The sequence below is a fragment of the Limulus polyphemus genome, unplaced genomic scaffold (genome assembly GCF_000517525.1).
Source record: "Limulus polyphemus unplaced genomic scaffold, Limulus_polyphemus-2.1.2 Scaffold61, whole genome shotgun sequence".
Classification (NCBI taxonomy): domain Eukaryota; kingdom Metazoa; phylum Arthropoda; class Merostomata; order Xiphosura; family Limulidae; genus Limulus; species Limulus polyphemus.
Genome location: NW_013665671.1, coordinates 909,910 through 924,973, shown reverse-complemented (window position 1 = coordinate 924,973; position 15,064 = coordinate 909,910). Strand labels below are relative to the sequence as shown.

General features: G+C 31.0%; 1 protein-coding gene across 1 annotated transcript in view; it reads left to right on the top strand.

The window, feature by feature from the left end:
- Positions 1-15,064, top strand: part of LOC106464561 — a 28,315-nt gene that overhangs the window by 6,346 nt on the left and 6,905 nt on the right. The window contains exons 6-13 of the mRNA XM_022392805.1: positions 2,798-2,897; positions 4,736-4,902; positions 7,859-7,999; positions 9,102-9,189; positions 11,175-11,326; positions 12,215-12,322; positions 13,295-13,384; positions 13,711-13,843. Coding sequence (XP_022248513.1) covers positions 2,798-2,897; positions 4,736-4,902; positions 7,859-7,999; positions 9,102-9,189; positions 11,175-11,326; positions 12,215-12,322; positions 13,295-13,384; positions 13,711-13,843 — 979 coding nt within the window. The remainder of the gene's footprint in view (positions 1-2,797; positions 2,898-4,735; positions 4,903-7,858; positions 8,000-9,101; positions 9,190-11,174; positions 11,327-12,214; positions 12,323-13,294; positions 13,385-13,710; positions 13,844-15,064) is intronic.

Sequence of the window (15,064 nt, the reverse complement as noted above, 5' to 3'; positions counted from 1 at the left end):
TGTGTTATTTCCCTTCGTATTTCTAGGTTATTCTACGGTTAAAGTGACTGCCTTTTGTACTAATGGATTTTCTAGCCATAAATACACAATGACAATGCACGTTGGGATAATTAGCCATGTTTCAGTGAATATCGTTCTCGGCAGAGTTTATTCTGATCAAAATTACAACTGCACTTTACTCAATGAACACACCCAGCACCCACTGAAAGACTAGTGTAGTATTTGCATATTTTGTCTTGTGTGGCTTAGTAAATAAAGTGCACCATGGCGTTATTAATTCCAAACTCTTTCCATTTGGGGTTAAAATTTGGAAGTTAGACTCTGCAATACAAACTTCTTGTTAGGTCGATTGCTACATACGTATACATGTAGGAATATCTCATGTGAAGTACTTTCTCTTCTTCGTTCGTATTATTAGCTTCACACCAATATAGTGGATATTTCTTTCGCCATCAGTGTCGTTTTGGTTGATTACATACTAATTATGAAGAGAATACTACAGTTAATCAAATTTTATAAGAATGATGTTTCAGGTCCCCTTGCCATGCATTCTCCAATGTTCATCTTGCTCATCCTAATGCAATAATCACGCACTGCTATCTGATTCCGCAGTTGCAACTGTAATGTTTTTCTGCAATGATTAGCGAAGTCAATATTAGAACAGGTAGTTTGACAAAATTTCTACAGGCCCTCCAATTAGTAGGACGGCTTTCAAAAACCATTTAAGACGATCAAAGCCACAAAAATATATTGGAGCTGCATCAGAGATTTGAAAAATATGTGATAAACATAATTACTATTATTTCACTTACCTCAACAATTTTTCTCATAACAACAGCCATTGATTTTGAGGTTTGTCTATAGCTTGAAAACTTTGGGCATATGATCCTTCTTCGGCTTCAAAACGTTGTTTATTAGCTTATTAATGATACCAATAGTTTTGTACAGCTTCATTGCAATAGCCTTCATTATGTGGTTGAGGACAGTGAGTGCCCCAAATTAAGTTATAGTATTCTGAAAGCTCTGCTGTATAAGTTTTTCCCCAACTCTCACTACACAGGCTGCTGCTGCCCAGAAATAAATTACGTCAGATATAAAAACATTATACACACAAACTACCTCAGCAATCTAGTATTTTGTACTTTAAAAGAGAAAATTGTAGTGACTAAAATGATAAGTGTAACTACTTCGCTTAATTTCTATAATAGTAAGGGGTACAGTTTCAACGCTTTAGGTTAAAATAGTCCTCTGATTATTTATAAGATCATCTAATGTGTGTGTAAACCATAAAGTCAAACTGTACTACATTAAAGTTAGTGTTATATAAAATTTTTGTAGAGTTTGAACACTTTGTTAAAATGAGAAAACGTTTGGTCTCATGATCAAGTAGATTGTAAGTATGTGTACATGAATGGAATGCGATTTATGTCTGAGTATTGAATGTTAACACGTAAAACAGTTTTGTAAAACCTATATAAAACGACATGCACTCTCTATTATAATGTAACTGATTCGTGATCAGTTCAACATTTGTTTTCGCAGATTGCTACACGAATAAACAACAATATTTATTCTAAACAGGAAAATATAAACCCTATCTGAATCTTACAAAAAGGTTTAACTCTAGCATGAATATAGTAATTATATGTGGTTAAAATTAGACTTACTATATGTAAAAGAGGGCTATATTACTACATCCGTAGAGTGACAATGTAAGAATATATGTAATCAGTAAAGTCAAACAGCACTTCATAATTAGCGAAACAGGCGTTATATATCTGAATAATTTACTTATAAAATAATACAAAATAGTCCTTTTCAGAAGTATATATCTATAATATGAACTAGTGTACCTGTAGAAAGCATGTTATGTCAGTTATATGAAATATTGGTTTTTGAAACTGATTATTGAAGTGAAAACTATAAGTTAATGACGTAATCACTTTATGGGACACGTTAATATCAATTTAATCACGTTAATACAATACCCTCCAGTGGTTCGCTCACTAACCAATATCTGTTGATCTACAACACCCTCTAGTGGTTTGCTCATTAACCACGCAACTGCGCAACCATCATAGATTACTTCATCGTCCTATACTTTGGTCCTCATTTTCTCTGCCCTTTTGTAACACGCCCTCTGCTGGACTATGGAGATCAATAACTATCCTCCACATTTTTCCGCTCCTAGCAATGCGCTCCTAATAACGTGCCCTCTGGTGCCACTTCGTATAACTTTGACACCACGTGATCTCCTGGTCTCAAGCTCTCCTCTCCTCCACATCGTCTTAGGCAGCCAATCACTGTATGCGTCTGAAGTTATGGTCTAACTTCTCTCATCAAGAAATTAATAACATTTGTGACCCTGCATTAGTTGTGAGACCTTCAAAATTTCATTTACGTTTTATACACGTTCTTGATAAATGGGAATAAATTTAGGTAAATTAAGATTTACAGATATATATTAGCTATTTAATTTTGTTCACCAAATTTATAGTATCCGAAATGACTTAGGTAAGGAATATTAAACACTTTAATTAAAATAACAAAAATCTGACGTTGGATCCTTTATGAAACTTACTGGTGTAACAGCTTGTTTGAAAACAGTTTTTCTGTGAAATTCACACCTGTCTAATGATATGTACGTCGTTTGTCTTTATCCATTATGTTAAATTCTAGTGATATTGTAATTTCTGAACATTTTTACCCTACTGTTTCAAGGAACAGTATCAAAATACTTGACGAGTATTTATAAAGTACTTGGAATTGGTTTTAAGTATGTGTTGTGGTTTACTAGGAATATGTGGCTTCTACTTATATACGAGGAATTAAGTGCAACATGTGGTCGCACCAAGACCCGGCGAACAAAGAAGTAACCATAGAATATTACTTTACTGGTGAGTAATCTTTCTTCAATAATTTATATTGTTTAATTTTACAATTTTCCTTACTCTTCTCTCCAATCTGCAGACACTGTACACTTTAGATTGTAAAATATCTTATGATCTTCTCCAATCCAATAATCTTGTAAATAATTACAATAACTTTTGGTCACGTTTAATAATCTAAGTAAGTATTTTTTCAGATGAACAACGTATCTAAACCAATACCTGGTTTAATCTAAGTAAGTATTTTTCAGGTGAACAACGTATCTAAACCAATACCTGGTTTAATCTAAGTAAGTATTTTTCAGGTGAACAACGTATCTAAACCAATACTTGGTTTAATCTAAGTAAGTATTTTTCAGGTGAACAACGTATCTAAACTAATACCTGGTTTAATCTAAGTAAGTATTTTTCAGGTGAACAACGTATCCAAACCAATACCTGGTTTAATCTAAGTAAGTATTTTTCAGGTGAACAACGTATCTAAACCAATACCTGGTTTTATCTAAGTAAGTATTTTTCAGGTGAACAACGTATCTAAACCAATACTTGGTTTAATCTAAGTAAGTATTTTTCAGGTGAACAACGTATCCAAACTAATACCTAGTTTAATCTAAGTACTATATCTTCCTCTTAAGCGAAGTAAAATATCAACTAACTAAAACAGAATCTCCCATCTACACAACGATCTCCATCTCACAGCATATACCGTCTGGTTTATCTAAGTGCCATATATTATAAACACTTTATGCCAACATTTTAAAGGAAATCTGTTACATAAAGTCTAGATTTGCTGAGTGAATGTGCATTTGTATTTTTCTTCTAGTATTTTCAGTACATACTAGTGTCGTGTCTCACTTATATGTCTTTTCTTATGCCAAGATTCTAAAGTCAAATATTTTCTTCTTCTTACACCCATTCATTACTCAAAACATTTCTTCTTTCCACATCACCACCCTGAAGTCAAGCCTTTCCTCTCTTTTTCTGCTGTACCACCCTCTAACAGTCAATTCTTTTCTATACTTTGTGTCACCCTATATTAGTCAAGTCTTTTTTTCTTTTACACTTCCATCCAAAAGTCAAGTTATTTACACCCTCCAGTGGTCAAACCTACCTTCATCTACCACCCACTAACAGCTACACCCTTCATTTCGGCCTTTTTACATATATTCTTCCACTTGTTGCTTTCTCTCAAAGTTCTATTAAGTGATAATAAGCAGAACCACTAGTTTCTACTTCTCATGTTGTATTCTGGAATGCGCTTACATCTAACTCATGCAATGTATTTCGAGTTTGGTCAATTCTTATTTCGTAATCTTGCTTGCTTGTTAACATCAAACGTTTTATATAGAAGACTGATTTGGTTAATGGTTTCCTATTATGTATTTCCCATTACTATATTTCTTCAATTGCTTTCAAAGTTTCAAAACTTCCAATATTTGTATTTTTAGCAAATCCTTAAGTCGCATGGAATAGTCTTCTCTAGCACATGCTTTGATTTGTATACATTTGTCACGAAGTATTTCTATCTTGAGAGCTATGAGTGCATTCACTATACTAGTATTAGGAATAGCATGACTGTATGTACTTTTATAAGCATTGTGTTAGTGTGCACTGTCTGAGTGGTCCTTTTACAAACAGTAAATGTGTAAATTATCAATACATGAGTATGCTGTGGTGCAATTTATTTTTGTACAATAGGGGGAAGAAGTGTCATAATATTTGCATTTTGTACACATCTTATTCACCGTTTCCATAATTATTATCAATACTGTGTAATAATTTATTTGTATTATAAGTTAATGCAAGGCGCCATCTTTATTTGTTTCTTTATCTTCAATTGTTCTCAGAACCAACCTGGACAAATGCAAATGGTTTAAACAAAGTTATACCTGTCAGAGTTTCTGTCTATGGTAATGCCATTACTTCAACGTCTGACGGAAAGAAAATCGAATTTGATCAAGTTTTCGACTTTGTTGCGTATTCTCCATACGTCCGCCATTTTAATGTTTTTCAGGTATTTATTTATATGATCTATTTCAACAACAACCTTCGTTTACCAATCTTTTCAAAGATAACAATAATAATAACGAATCTTGTTCGTGTTGTTGGTGATACATTACAGCGAGCTTAAATCAACTAATTATTTCTTTTTTACTGTATCTCGAAAATAAAAGATTTTTTGTTCAAATATTTACTGTGGATATTTTCATCTTTGGTTTTTGTTAGGCATTTATTAATTTTGGTGTTACTAATAACAGACTAACGCTAGAATTACAATTTTGGTAGTCTAGATGACATTTGTATTTCATGGAATGTATCTGCTTGGTATTAGGAACAGTTTTCGTTTTGGTTTTTAGTTATGGCCCGTCATACTTAGATATATAATGACTTAGATATATAACTAAAAGTACATAAATATCAAATTTTCACTAAGATATTTATATACCAGAAGTTCATTAAATACAACAAGAAAAGGAACTCTTGTTTCTCTTAATTTTGTATTTGTACTTCGACCTTTATACATATATATTGTTTGAATGTAGATATTCTTAGAATGACTGTAAATATTTAGAATCACTCGTATATCTTCGAGAAATATATAGTAATACTGAAGCTATCACACAAAGGGACATTATTAAGGATTTAAAACTAATTTATAAAATTTAGATTAAACCAACTTCTGAGATTTAAAAATGAGACTAGGATACCTAGAATCGGGATAAGATATATATGTAATTTGTTTTGGGTAACAATAATGACTGAGATTTAGGGCTATAGATCGCATAGTAAGAATAGAAATATACTGCGAAGTGCTAACTAGAGTAACTAAGACATTTTCTATTATGAAGAAACGACTATAAACTCTAGAACAGAGCTATATTTGCTTCACTCAATGTTTAGTTTTTACAACTTCTTCAGGAGCGACCTACTAATTACACTATTGGACTTATACTCTTCGAAATTTGTTCTACAACCAGAGGAAAGTATGGTACAAGTCACGGGTATAATCTTGTTTACATTAAAACAAAACATAAATATAGAGCAATATTAATGTCTGACGACACGAATATTAGTGTGCAGCCTAAAATGAAAGTAAAAATAATTTCAACATTGACGTAAAAAGAAATACAAGGCCTTAAATACACAAATGTAAAATATGTATAATAATTAAAAGGATAAAATCTTGATTTGAAAAAATAAGTTAACTGATGGGGTATAAATAGACATACGATGATTAATACCTTAAATCGAAAGAGCCTTAAATTAACTGAACAAAGGTGTCAGTGCCATAGCAGACGAGTATGCAGAAAAACATGGTAGACCGACACCTGCCTGACTTTTACAAATAGAAATCCTTATTACAGCTAATGATTTTCTTGACCGTAAATATTAAGAAAGCCTTAAATATTTCGAAATTTTTGCCACAAATTAATCGCGACATACGGTTGGCATTATGATCAGAGATCTTTATTTTCTCCTCAACTCGACTTCACTCCTTTTTATTCTTTAAATTGTAATTTGTTTATTTAGTGTCCTATATATCTTTTAGATTCAATATTCAAGTGATTTTTCACTATAATCTTAGGCTGTACACTTATATCCGTGTCATAATAATATTGACGTTGCTGTATATTTTTTATTTCAATGTAAACAGTATTATTGGCGTGACTTTGTTCCATACTCTCCACTGGCAAAAAGAACAAACCTAAAAGTGTGTATATAGAATGTTTCTCATTGTGAGTCTAGCAGTGTAAGTAGTAGTTCGCTTCTGAAGAAATCGTAAAAATGAAGTCGTAAATGGAATATATATAAAACCATATTCCGGAGATTATGGTCGTTTTTTTCATCACGCAAAAAGATTAACTAAAATTACCAAAGTAAGGATAAGGTGCGATCACAAATTACCAATGAGAATCGCATAAAAGCTAATAAAAGTTCATGGTCAGGTTACCTTCATATATAAAGATTAACTTGATTGGTTAAAGGTCACTTTTAAGAATAATATTTTGAACTTATGAATAGTGAAAACGATGGAACAACAAGTTAATAAGGAAATTCTAGGGAAAATGTATAAACCTCCTATTGAAAAATGTGAAATTATTAGTTTAATTCTCGTAAAAATGATTATATATATATATGTTGTAAAATATTAAATTAATATTATTTTTATTTTATGCACTGAGTCTAAAAAGTGCACATATGATCAATTTGTATACAAGTGAAACATATATGGGAAAAGGACATCAATTTTTTACCTAAAACTTAAAAAGATAAAAAGGATAATCTTCAAAGATAATTTGCTAGAACTAAGAATGGTTGGAAATAGTGCACATTTAAGAGGCGTATAACAAGTAAAAACTGTCAGTAAAAGAGCACTTATACAAGTCTTAGAAATATCAGAAAAGGAAACACACTGAAAGATCTGATGTAAAAAAATATCCCCTTCAAGTATGGTAAAATAAGACTGACAAATATCGACAAAATGCACAAGTTTTGGAGACAAAAATAGGTAGAATAATTTACAAACATTTGTAAAAGGCAGCTTTAAGGATTTTATGTAATTCTTCATGATTATTGGAAAAAAAGACACTGTGGAGTATCAAATTTGAATATAAAACGACTTAAACATGAACATTTATATATTCACTTTTTTGCGTTAATTGCATCAATAAAACTTCTAACATAGCAGCAGAAGAGTGCAGAGTTTAATTGTCAGCTAAAATAATTAAAATCAGACAAGTGCTATGAATAAAATATCAAAAATTACTTTTAATATCGTATTCTAACCTAAGGTAAGAATTTTATCAGTTGATCAATTCATTGATATATTATTAACGAGAAAGAGATTGGATTTGTTCTTCTGTTGTTGGTATAGTTGAGAAGATACATTAATTACGTCGGTATTGATAGACTTGCTTAAACAAACTTGCATGTTAAAGTATCGTTAATAAGTTTGTTAAATATTTTAGCCTCCCGTCGGGATTGGGTGTTTAACACGCACAAACGTAAAGCCGGTTCCAAAAATTGGGTCAAAAATTTTCTATCTCGGAGAGGAGTACAGCTTGAAAGAAAAAGAAGACCACATAAAGTCCTTCATTCATCTCTATAAGGTAGTACATATATATATATATATATACATATATATGATGTTTATAAATTGACGTTACTCTTAAAAAATACTTATATTTTATACTTTTGTTTGAAATATGAAGTATTTTCGTGAAGATGATTTCAATAGAAATACTTCAGTTTTGAATAACCATCTTCTTATTATATAAACTGTTCTACGTAGAAGTCTACAATAGTTTTAAATGTGGTAGGATATTAAAACCTTAATGATGTCGACAAAATTGCTTATATCATGAAATAAGCACTATTACACAGGCCTGCGAATTTAAACTTAATAAAAGTGGTTTTGGTTTTAATAACGATTTTTGATAATTCAACAACGCAGATTTCGATAATAATAGCCCCCCAGTAGCACAGCGGTATGTCTCCGGACTTACAACGCTAGAAACCGGGTTTCGATACCCGTGGTGGGCAGAGCACAGATAGCCCTTGTGTAGCTTTGTGCATAATTAAACAAACAAATCGATAATAATATTCATTTTTTTCTATCACGTAAGGATGTTTTACAAATCGGGAAGAAAAAATTCTTACTTAGATCAAATTACTATTTCGTTTACCACAATGAACATGTTCTATTAATATCATGTTTGTTAACAAATACAAATAAACTGAAGAAAATGGAAGAACATTGATGTCAAAAGAATATGCATCCTCATTCATCCTGATTTTTTGTGTGAAATCTATGTCTTTTAGTTTCAAAACTACGTGCTGTTGGCTTTCTTTTATGTATTGCATTATGACGTTTTGTGAAAAATCTGTACATGATGGAGAAAACAGCGTACAGGAATTACTGTAGAACATATAAAAATTTCAAGACAATAAAACTATCGCAGGCCTGTATTATCAATCCAAATTAGCGTAACAATCTTATCTATGCCTTGTATACTTGATTATCACAAAGGAAGTTTTGAAAGTACTTAAATCTGTCAAATCTAAGATGATTTTTTTTATATCTGATTAACTCAAATATCTAACAACTTTACAAATATTGCACGTACAGACTAGTTTCATTGTCGAAAAAACGAATTATTAGATATTCCAGTTCGTTTATGAAATGTATTTGAAATATCATTTCATTTTTAGATATACTTTGACAGCTTGTTCAAGCTAGTTCGCTTTGATTCTTGGGAAGAAAAAGGTTTGAAGACTGAAATACAAGATTTTAATACGGGTAAGCAATAGTTTCCATGTTCTTCCATGCATTAAAAGTAGTCATTGTGCATCTTCAAGAAAAATGATATAGTTGCTTTATAAAAGATGATCAGGAACAGACGTGGTTTAATATATATACATATATATCCCACGCACATATTAGTAAGTACCATCCGACGAATGGATTGTGTTAAAAGATCGTTATATGTTACTTGCAATTTGTTTCACTATAAGTGGTGTGTGAATGATTAATTTCGGACAATGTGATTTTTCACTGCAGTTTTTATATGTAGTTCTCACTTAACTCCTTATGCATTCCGTCATTTTACCTTTCTCCAGAAAGGTCTGTGGGATAACACCTACATTCAACAGATAATCTTAATAAATAAGTTGGCAGCATCTGCATTTTATCAACTTGTCTGATGACGGTCATGGAAATAAAGTACATCATACTTAGGAGGAATACACTGTTTTGAAGTGATGTCTGATTTCTTACAATCTTAGCATTACTAATGTATCATTTGGTGATTAATATTTGATATGATTGGCCTACAGTCAATAAAATCCCTTTTTTTTCTGAACATTAATCATATTTTTAAACACTTCATTTGTGTTAGTTGGAGATGTGAAGGTTTGTATTCAGTTTGCCTAATTTGTTCTTCAACCAGAAGTAACTTCTTATCCTTTGTGTTTAGGGAAGCACTTGGCATGGCCCAGTGGTTAGGGCGCTCAACTTACAATCGGTTGGTCGCAGGATCGAAATCCTCACCGAAAATGTTTACCATTTAAAAGTGGTGACGTTGTTAAAGAATTGGCCCTCGAATACCTTTGTACGAAATTCAACAGATAAAATACTTAATGAGCGCAAGTCACAGAGTTTCTTTATTTACTTTTAACAATTATTATTGTTTGTTTCATACAGACAGCTAAAATACGTGAATTTATCTTGGAAATAAGTCCTGAATGATGAACGTATAATAAAAACAACCTTATCTTAAAAGTAATTAATTTAAAGATTCAGGTTTTGTAGAGAACATCATGTGTTAGAAAAGGGATACGTAGAACATCTAGAAACAGCAGAATTAATCTTAGGAAAACATCAAAATTTAGCGCGAATATGCTTTTATGTAAATTTCATTTAAAAATAGATATGGTGTTCACGTTTTTTACTATTTGTGATTTACTTAAACCCTCTTTTCTTTTTTATTCAGAGTTGATTGAGAAATAATTCTGTTACAACGAAATCATCAGAAATGAAAAGTTAAAAATGGTTTTTGTATCTTTATTTCTAATATTTTTTTTTTAGAAATAGTTTCTTTCAAAGATTTTTCCACCATTAAACGTGATAATTTGACACAGCATAATAGAGACCTTTGTATTTAATGATATTTACTTAACAAATAAATGTCAAATATTGCAACCTTTATAATATCAAACGCACATATTTTATCTAACGTGTTTTGTTTTATCTTAGTTAATAAAATAAATTTGTTTCTATATTTATTTTTGTTAATATAAATAAAAGACAATTTTATTACTTGTGGTTTCCTAGAATGTAATCAAAACTGGATTAAACATACAATAGTCGGCATAAAACATCCTGTATTTTACACTTGAACCGCCTCATTTCGCTACCTAACAGCCAATTTTTTTTTACTTTATATAACGTTATATACCATAGCACCATCACAATAAAGAATTAGAATAAAATTATACAATGGCATAAATACGAAAATAAGGTAGTAATGTTGTAAAGTACAAATCGTAATATGAACTTAGATACTTGTGATTTGTTTGGTCTACGAACTTAGATTAATGTTACTTGAACTTAGATACTCGTGATTTGTTTGGTCTACGAACTTAGATTAATGTTACTTGAGCTTAGTTACTCGTGATTTGTTAGGTCTACGAACTTAGATTAATGTTACTTGAGCTTAGTTACTCGTGATTTGTTTGGCTTACAAACTTAGATTAATGTTACTTTTTCTTTATTTTAACGCTTAGGAATCGCCTACAATATAGACAATGAGAAACGGTGTAGCCGTGGACCAATTAGAGGGTCACCTGCTGAGAAACTTGGATGGGGTTTTGTTGGAAGTCTGAAGACTACTGAAGAATTCTTGTCTTTAACAGGGGCTTACTATCATATTGGCTATGTAAGTACCTATAATGCAACAAACCCCTAATCATCAATACACTCTGTTATTGGCTGTATACATAAAAAGTAACAGAACTTCATGACCATTTATGAACACTTTCTTATTGTCTGTGTTAGTTTAAGACAACGGAAATACGTGTTCATATGCAAGAAAGTATCGTATTTAATATTTACAAAAGAAACCTGTGATTATTCACAGAAATTAACATATTGATTTTGAATGTATAAGGCAACAGAATTACATGATTACTTGCCATATTTGTTATGTAACTATAAGAAATCAGAAACTTGTAGTTATTTATTTAACGAATATTATATTAATCATGCACATAAAAGAAAACAGAAACATCTGATTAATTCCAGAAATATTCCCTATCTAAGTATAAGATAACCGGAACTTCTGGACACTTGTAGAAATAGCCATATCGATTGTAAAATGTAGAAGATAAAGAAAAACCTGTTATTATTCACAAAAATTATCACTTTACTATCACCTATATTGAATTTTATTAGCAACACTTACATTCATGTATTGCTGCCTTTCGTTCCAACAGCTATTTTAATACTTCTACACAGATATTTTGAAATGTATTTTCTTTCTTGATTAATATTCATACCATGCTTAAATCTTTGATCATTTGAAGAAATATCCATATCGACTATATAATGAACAACCATGCAATAATATTCAAGAAAGTGACTTGCCTTCATCTATTCTATCTTACTGACGTCATTAACTTAATTCCAATATCAAGATCAACTTAATTAACCTGAATTAAAATCTGGTTGCCATTGTATATAAGATTTTTATAGAAGTAATCAATTAAACATCATCAAGTTGCCGAACGATTATCGCTTAATATTTATAGAGTTACGTAAATTCCAGGAGACCATACGAGGGATAAGGTGCAACGTCTGGGAAAGTGTAATAACCAATGTTACAATGGGTGATAAATTCTACGTTAGAGTTGTCTATACTTACTACTTCATGACGGTAAGTCACATTTCTCATTCAGAATTTAATAACTTAGTTTCTAACAAATACATTCTACGTTAAAATTGTCTATATAACAGAAATTCTCATTTCTCATTCAGGATTTAATAACTTAGTTTCTAACAAATACATTCTACGTTAAAATTGTCTATATAACAGAAATTCTCATTTCTCATTCAGGATTTAAGTAGTATCTAAGAAATAAATTATACATCAGACCTGCCTATATTTACTACTACAGGACAGAAATTTTCATTTCTCATTCAGGATTTAAGTAGTATCTAAGAAATAAATTATACATTAGACCTGCCTATATTTACTATTTCAGGACAGAAAGTTTCATTTCTCATTCAGGATTTAAGTAGTATCTAAGAAATAAATTATACATTAGACCTGCCTATATTTACTATTTCAGGACAGAGAGTTTCATTTCTCATTCAGGATTTAAGTAGTATCTAAGAAATAAATTATACATCAGACCTGCCTATATTTACTACTTCAAGACACAAAGTTGCATTTCTCATTCAGGATTTGATAACTTAGTTTCTAAAATATAAATTCTACGCTAGGGTTGTTTATTCTTACTAATTCATGAGAGAAAGTCGCATTTCTCATTGAGGGTTTGATTACTTAGTTTCTAACAGATATATTCTAAGGATTTGATAACGAGAAACACACTTTGGGAATAATAAAGTTTAGAGAAGGCTTGAACGAGTAACGAAGAGAACTTTCTAACAAACTTAACATAGTAACAAACATACAACGTTTCGAAGTGATAATGAAAAACCTTGTAGAAACGTTTCACATTTGTTTTTGTCTAAAACTTGTAATTCAGTTTTATTCCTTACCCATTAAAACTGTGTATAAACGTTATTAGCTTCTGAGGATATTTGAATGTTACCTTTTGCCGTAAAAATATATATTGATATATTGTTATTGCTATTTTTTTGTCATTGTTATTGGGTTGCTCAGCAATGGTGGGAAGCAATAGTAGATGGCGTCACAGAAGAGCAAAGACCAGTCCGTTTCATGATAACAGGATATGAGAAAACAGGAGAGCCTGTAAGTATTGGTTTTAAAGAATCGTGTCTATCTACAGTTAGTTGTAAAACTACGGACAACTTGGAACAATACTGTAAAGTATGTGTTCTTCGCTACCTTAAATTGTTGTGAACAATAGACATTACACCTGCAACTATTGCTCGAAAAGTGTTTTTAAAAGTACTGATGTGAAATACTGAGATTTTATTCCAAACATAAAACTCAAACAGTTTGCATTCGACAGTGTCGTATTTTCTTTGTTTTCGATTTTTATCACTCACGTAGTCACTTAAGGAATGCTACAATTTGGACGATTAGAAAAAATAATATTATTCAATTTACATTAGCCAACTTTAAGGAAGCAGTTCAACATGTTTGGATTTCGAGATACCGGTATCGACATGGACATATTCAAGATGTTTAGCCTTGAAGACTGTGAATTTTTGGATGGAATGGAATATTTTCAAGTTGTTTTTAATGGTAAGTTTTTATTAAGAATAAAACTATACAATGGGTTATCTGCACTGCGCCCACAAGGAGTAGCGAAACCCGATATTTGTTTAGCGTACAAGCTGTCAAACTTGTCACTGAGCCACCGAGTGAATGGCAATAATATAATATTTTAATTTGGAAATTTCGATTCCTTAAGTCTTTTTTGTAACAGATTAGAACTATTATAATATTTACAGTTTACATACAAGAACTTCCATCCAGCTAGGTTTTTCAATATCACAAATTATATATATGAGTTTTATTTGAAAAGGCTAGTACTAAACTGCTAACATTTTGAACTTAACCCTCGAACAACCCATGGACAACTAGATAAAATATAGAAATAGTAGAAATTTTCCAGTGCTCTTTCAAGTTATATTTCGGATTATATCAAGCTTTAGATAAATATTTCCATCACTCAATAATACCTAGGACAATTATAATAATTTTAAAATCTCTAATAAATGTTTTCCTCATTTTCACGTTGAACGTTTTGAGACGAAAAGAATTGAAAAATATTTTTTTCAGCAGCATTAACCTGGTTTTCAAAAACTTCCTTATGAGGAGTTATCATAGCCCCTTTAGAAATCATGTCCATATTTATCTTTGTCCCCAAACAAACTTTAAAATGTGTTGCTTTTCCTCGTAACTGAATTTCCTTTATCAGCATATTCCTTAGTAAACCAGTGGTATTTGTAACTATGATAAAATATATATTTTTCCTGACCTATATTGTCGATTTTACAAAAGTATTCAAGAGTTAATTGTAATTCTGAACATCGTTTTTGAGAAGTAAATTACTTTATTCAATAAAATTTAGAACATATTGTAGACACTTATATCTATTACATTAATATAAATATATTCCTTTTTAAACAGCTCATCTTGCTTGTTTACTTTGAAATTATGTAAGTTCAAAATAAGCTTCGATAAATTATGGTACCGAGTTTTGAAAATATTTTCAAATTTGATAAATAAAATACTCCCAGGGGTAAGGAAAAACTAAATATATTAAAGTGAATTTGCACCGGAACCTCTGACCTTATCGTTACTTTAGGAAACATAGAGTTATATTTCTATCAGAAACATGGGAACGTTAGAAATGGTGCTGGAGAGTAGAGACGATTGAAAAGAAAGCTGTCGGTTTGTTTGTTTGTTTTGAATTTCGCGCAAAGCTACACGAGGGCTATCTGAGCTAGCCGTCTCTAA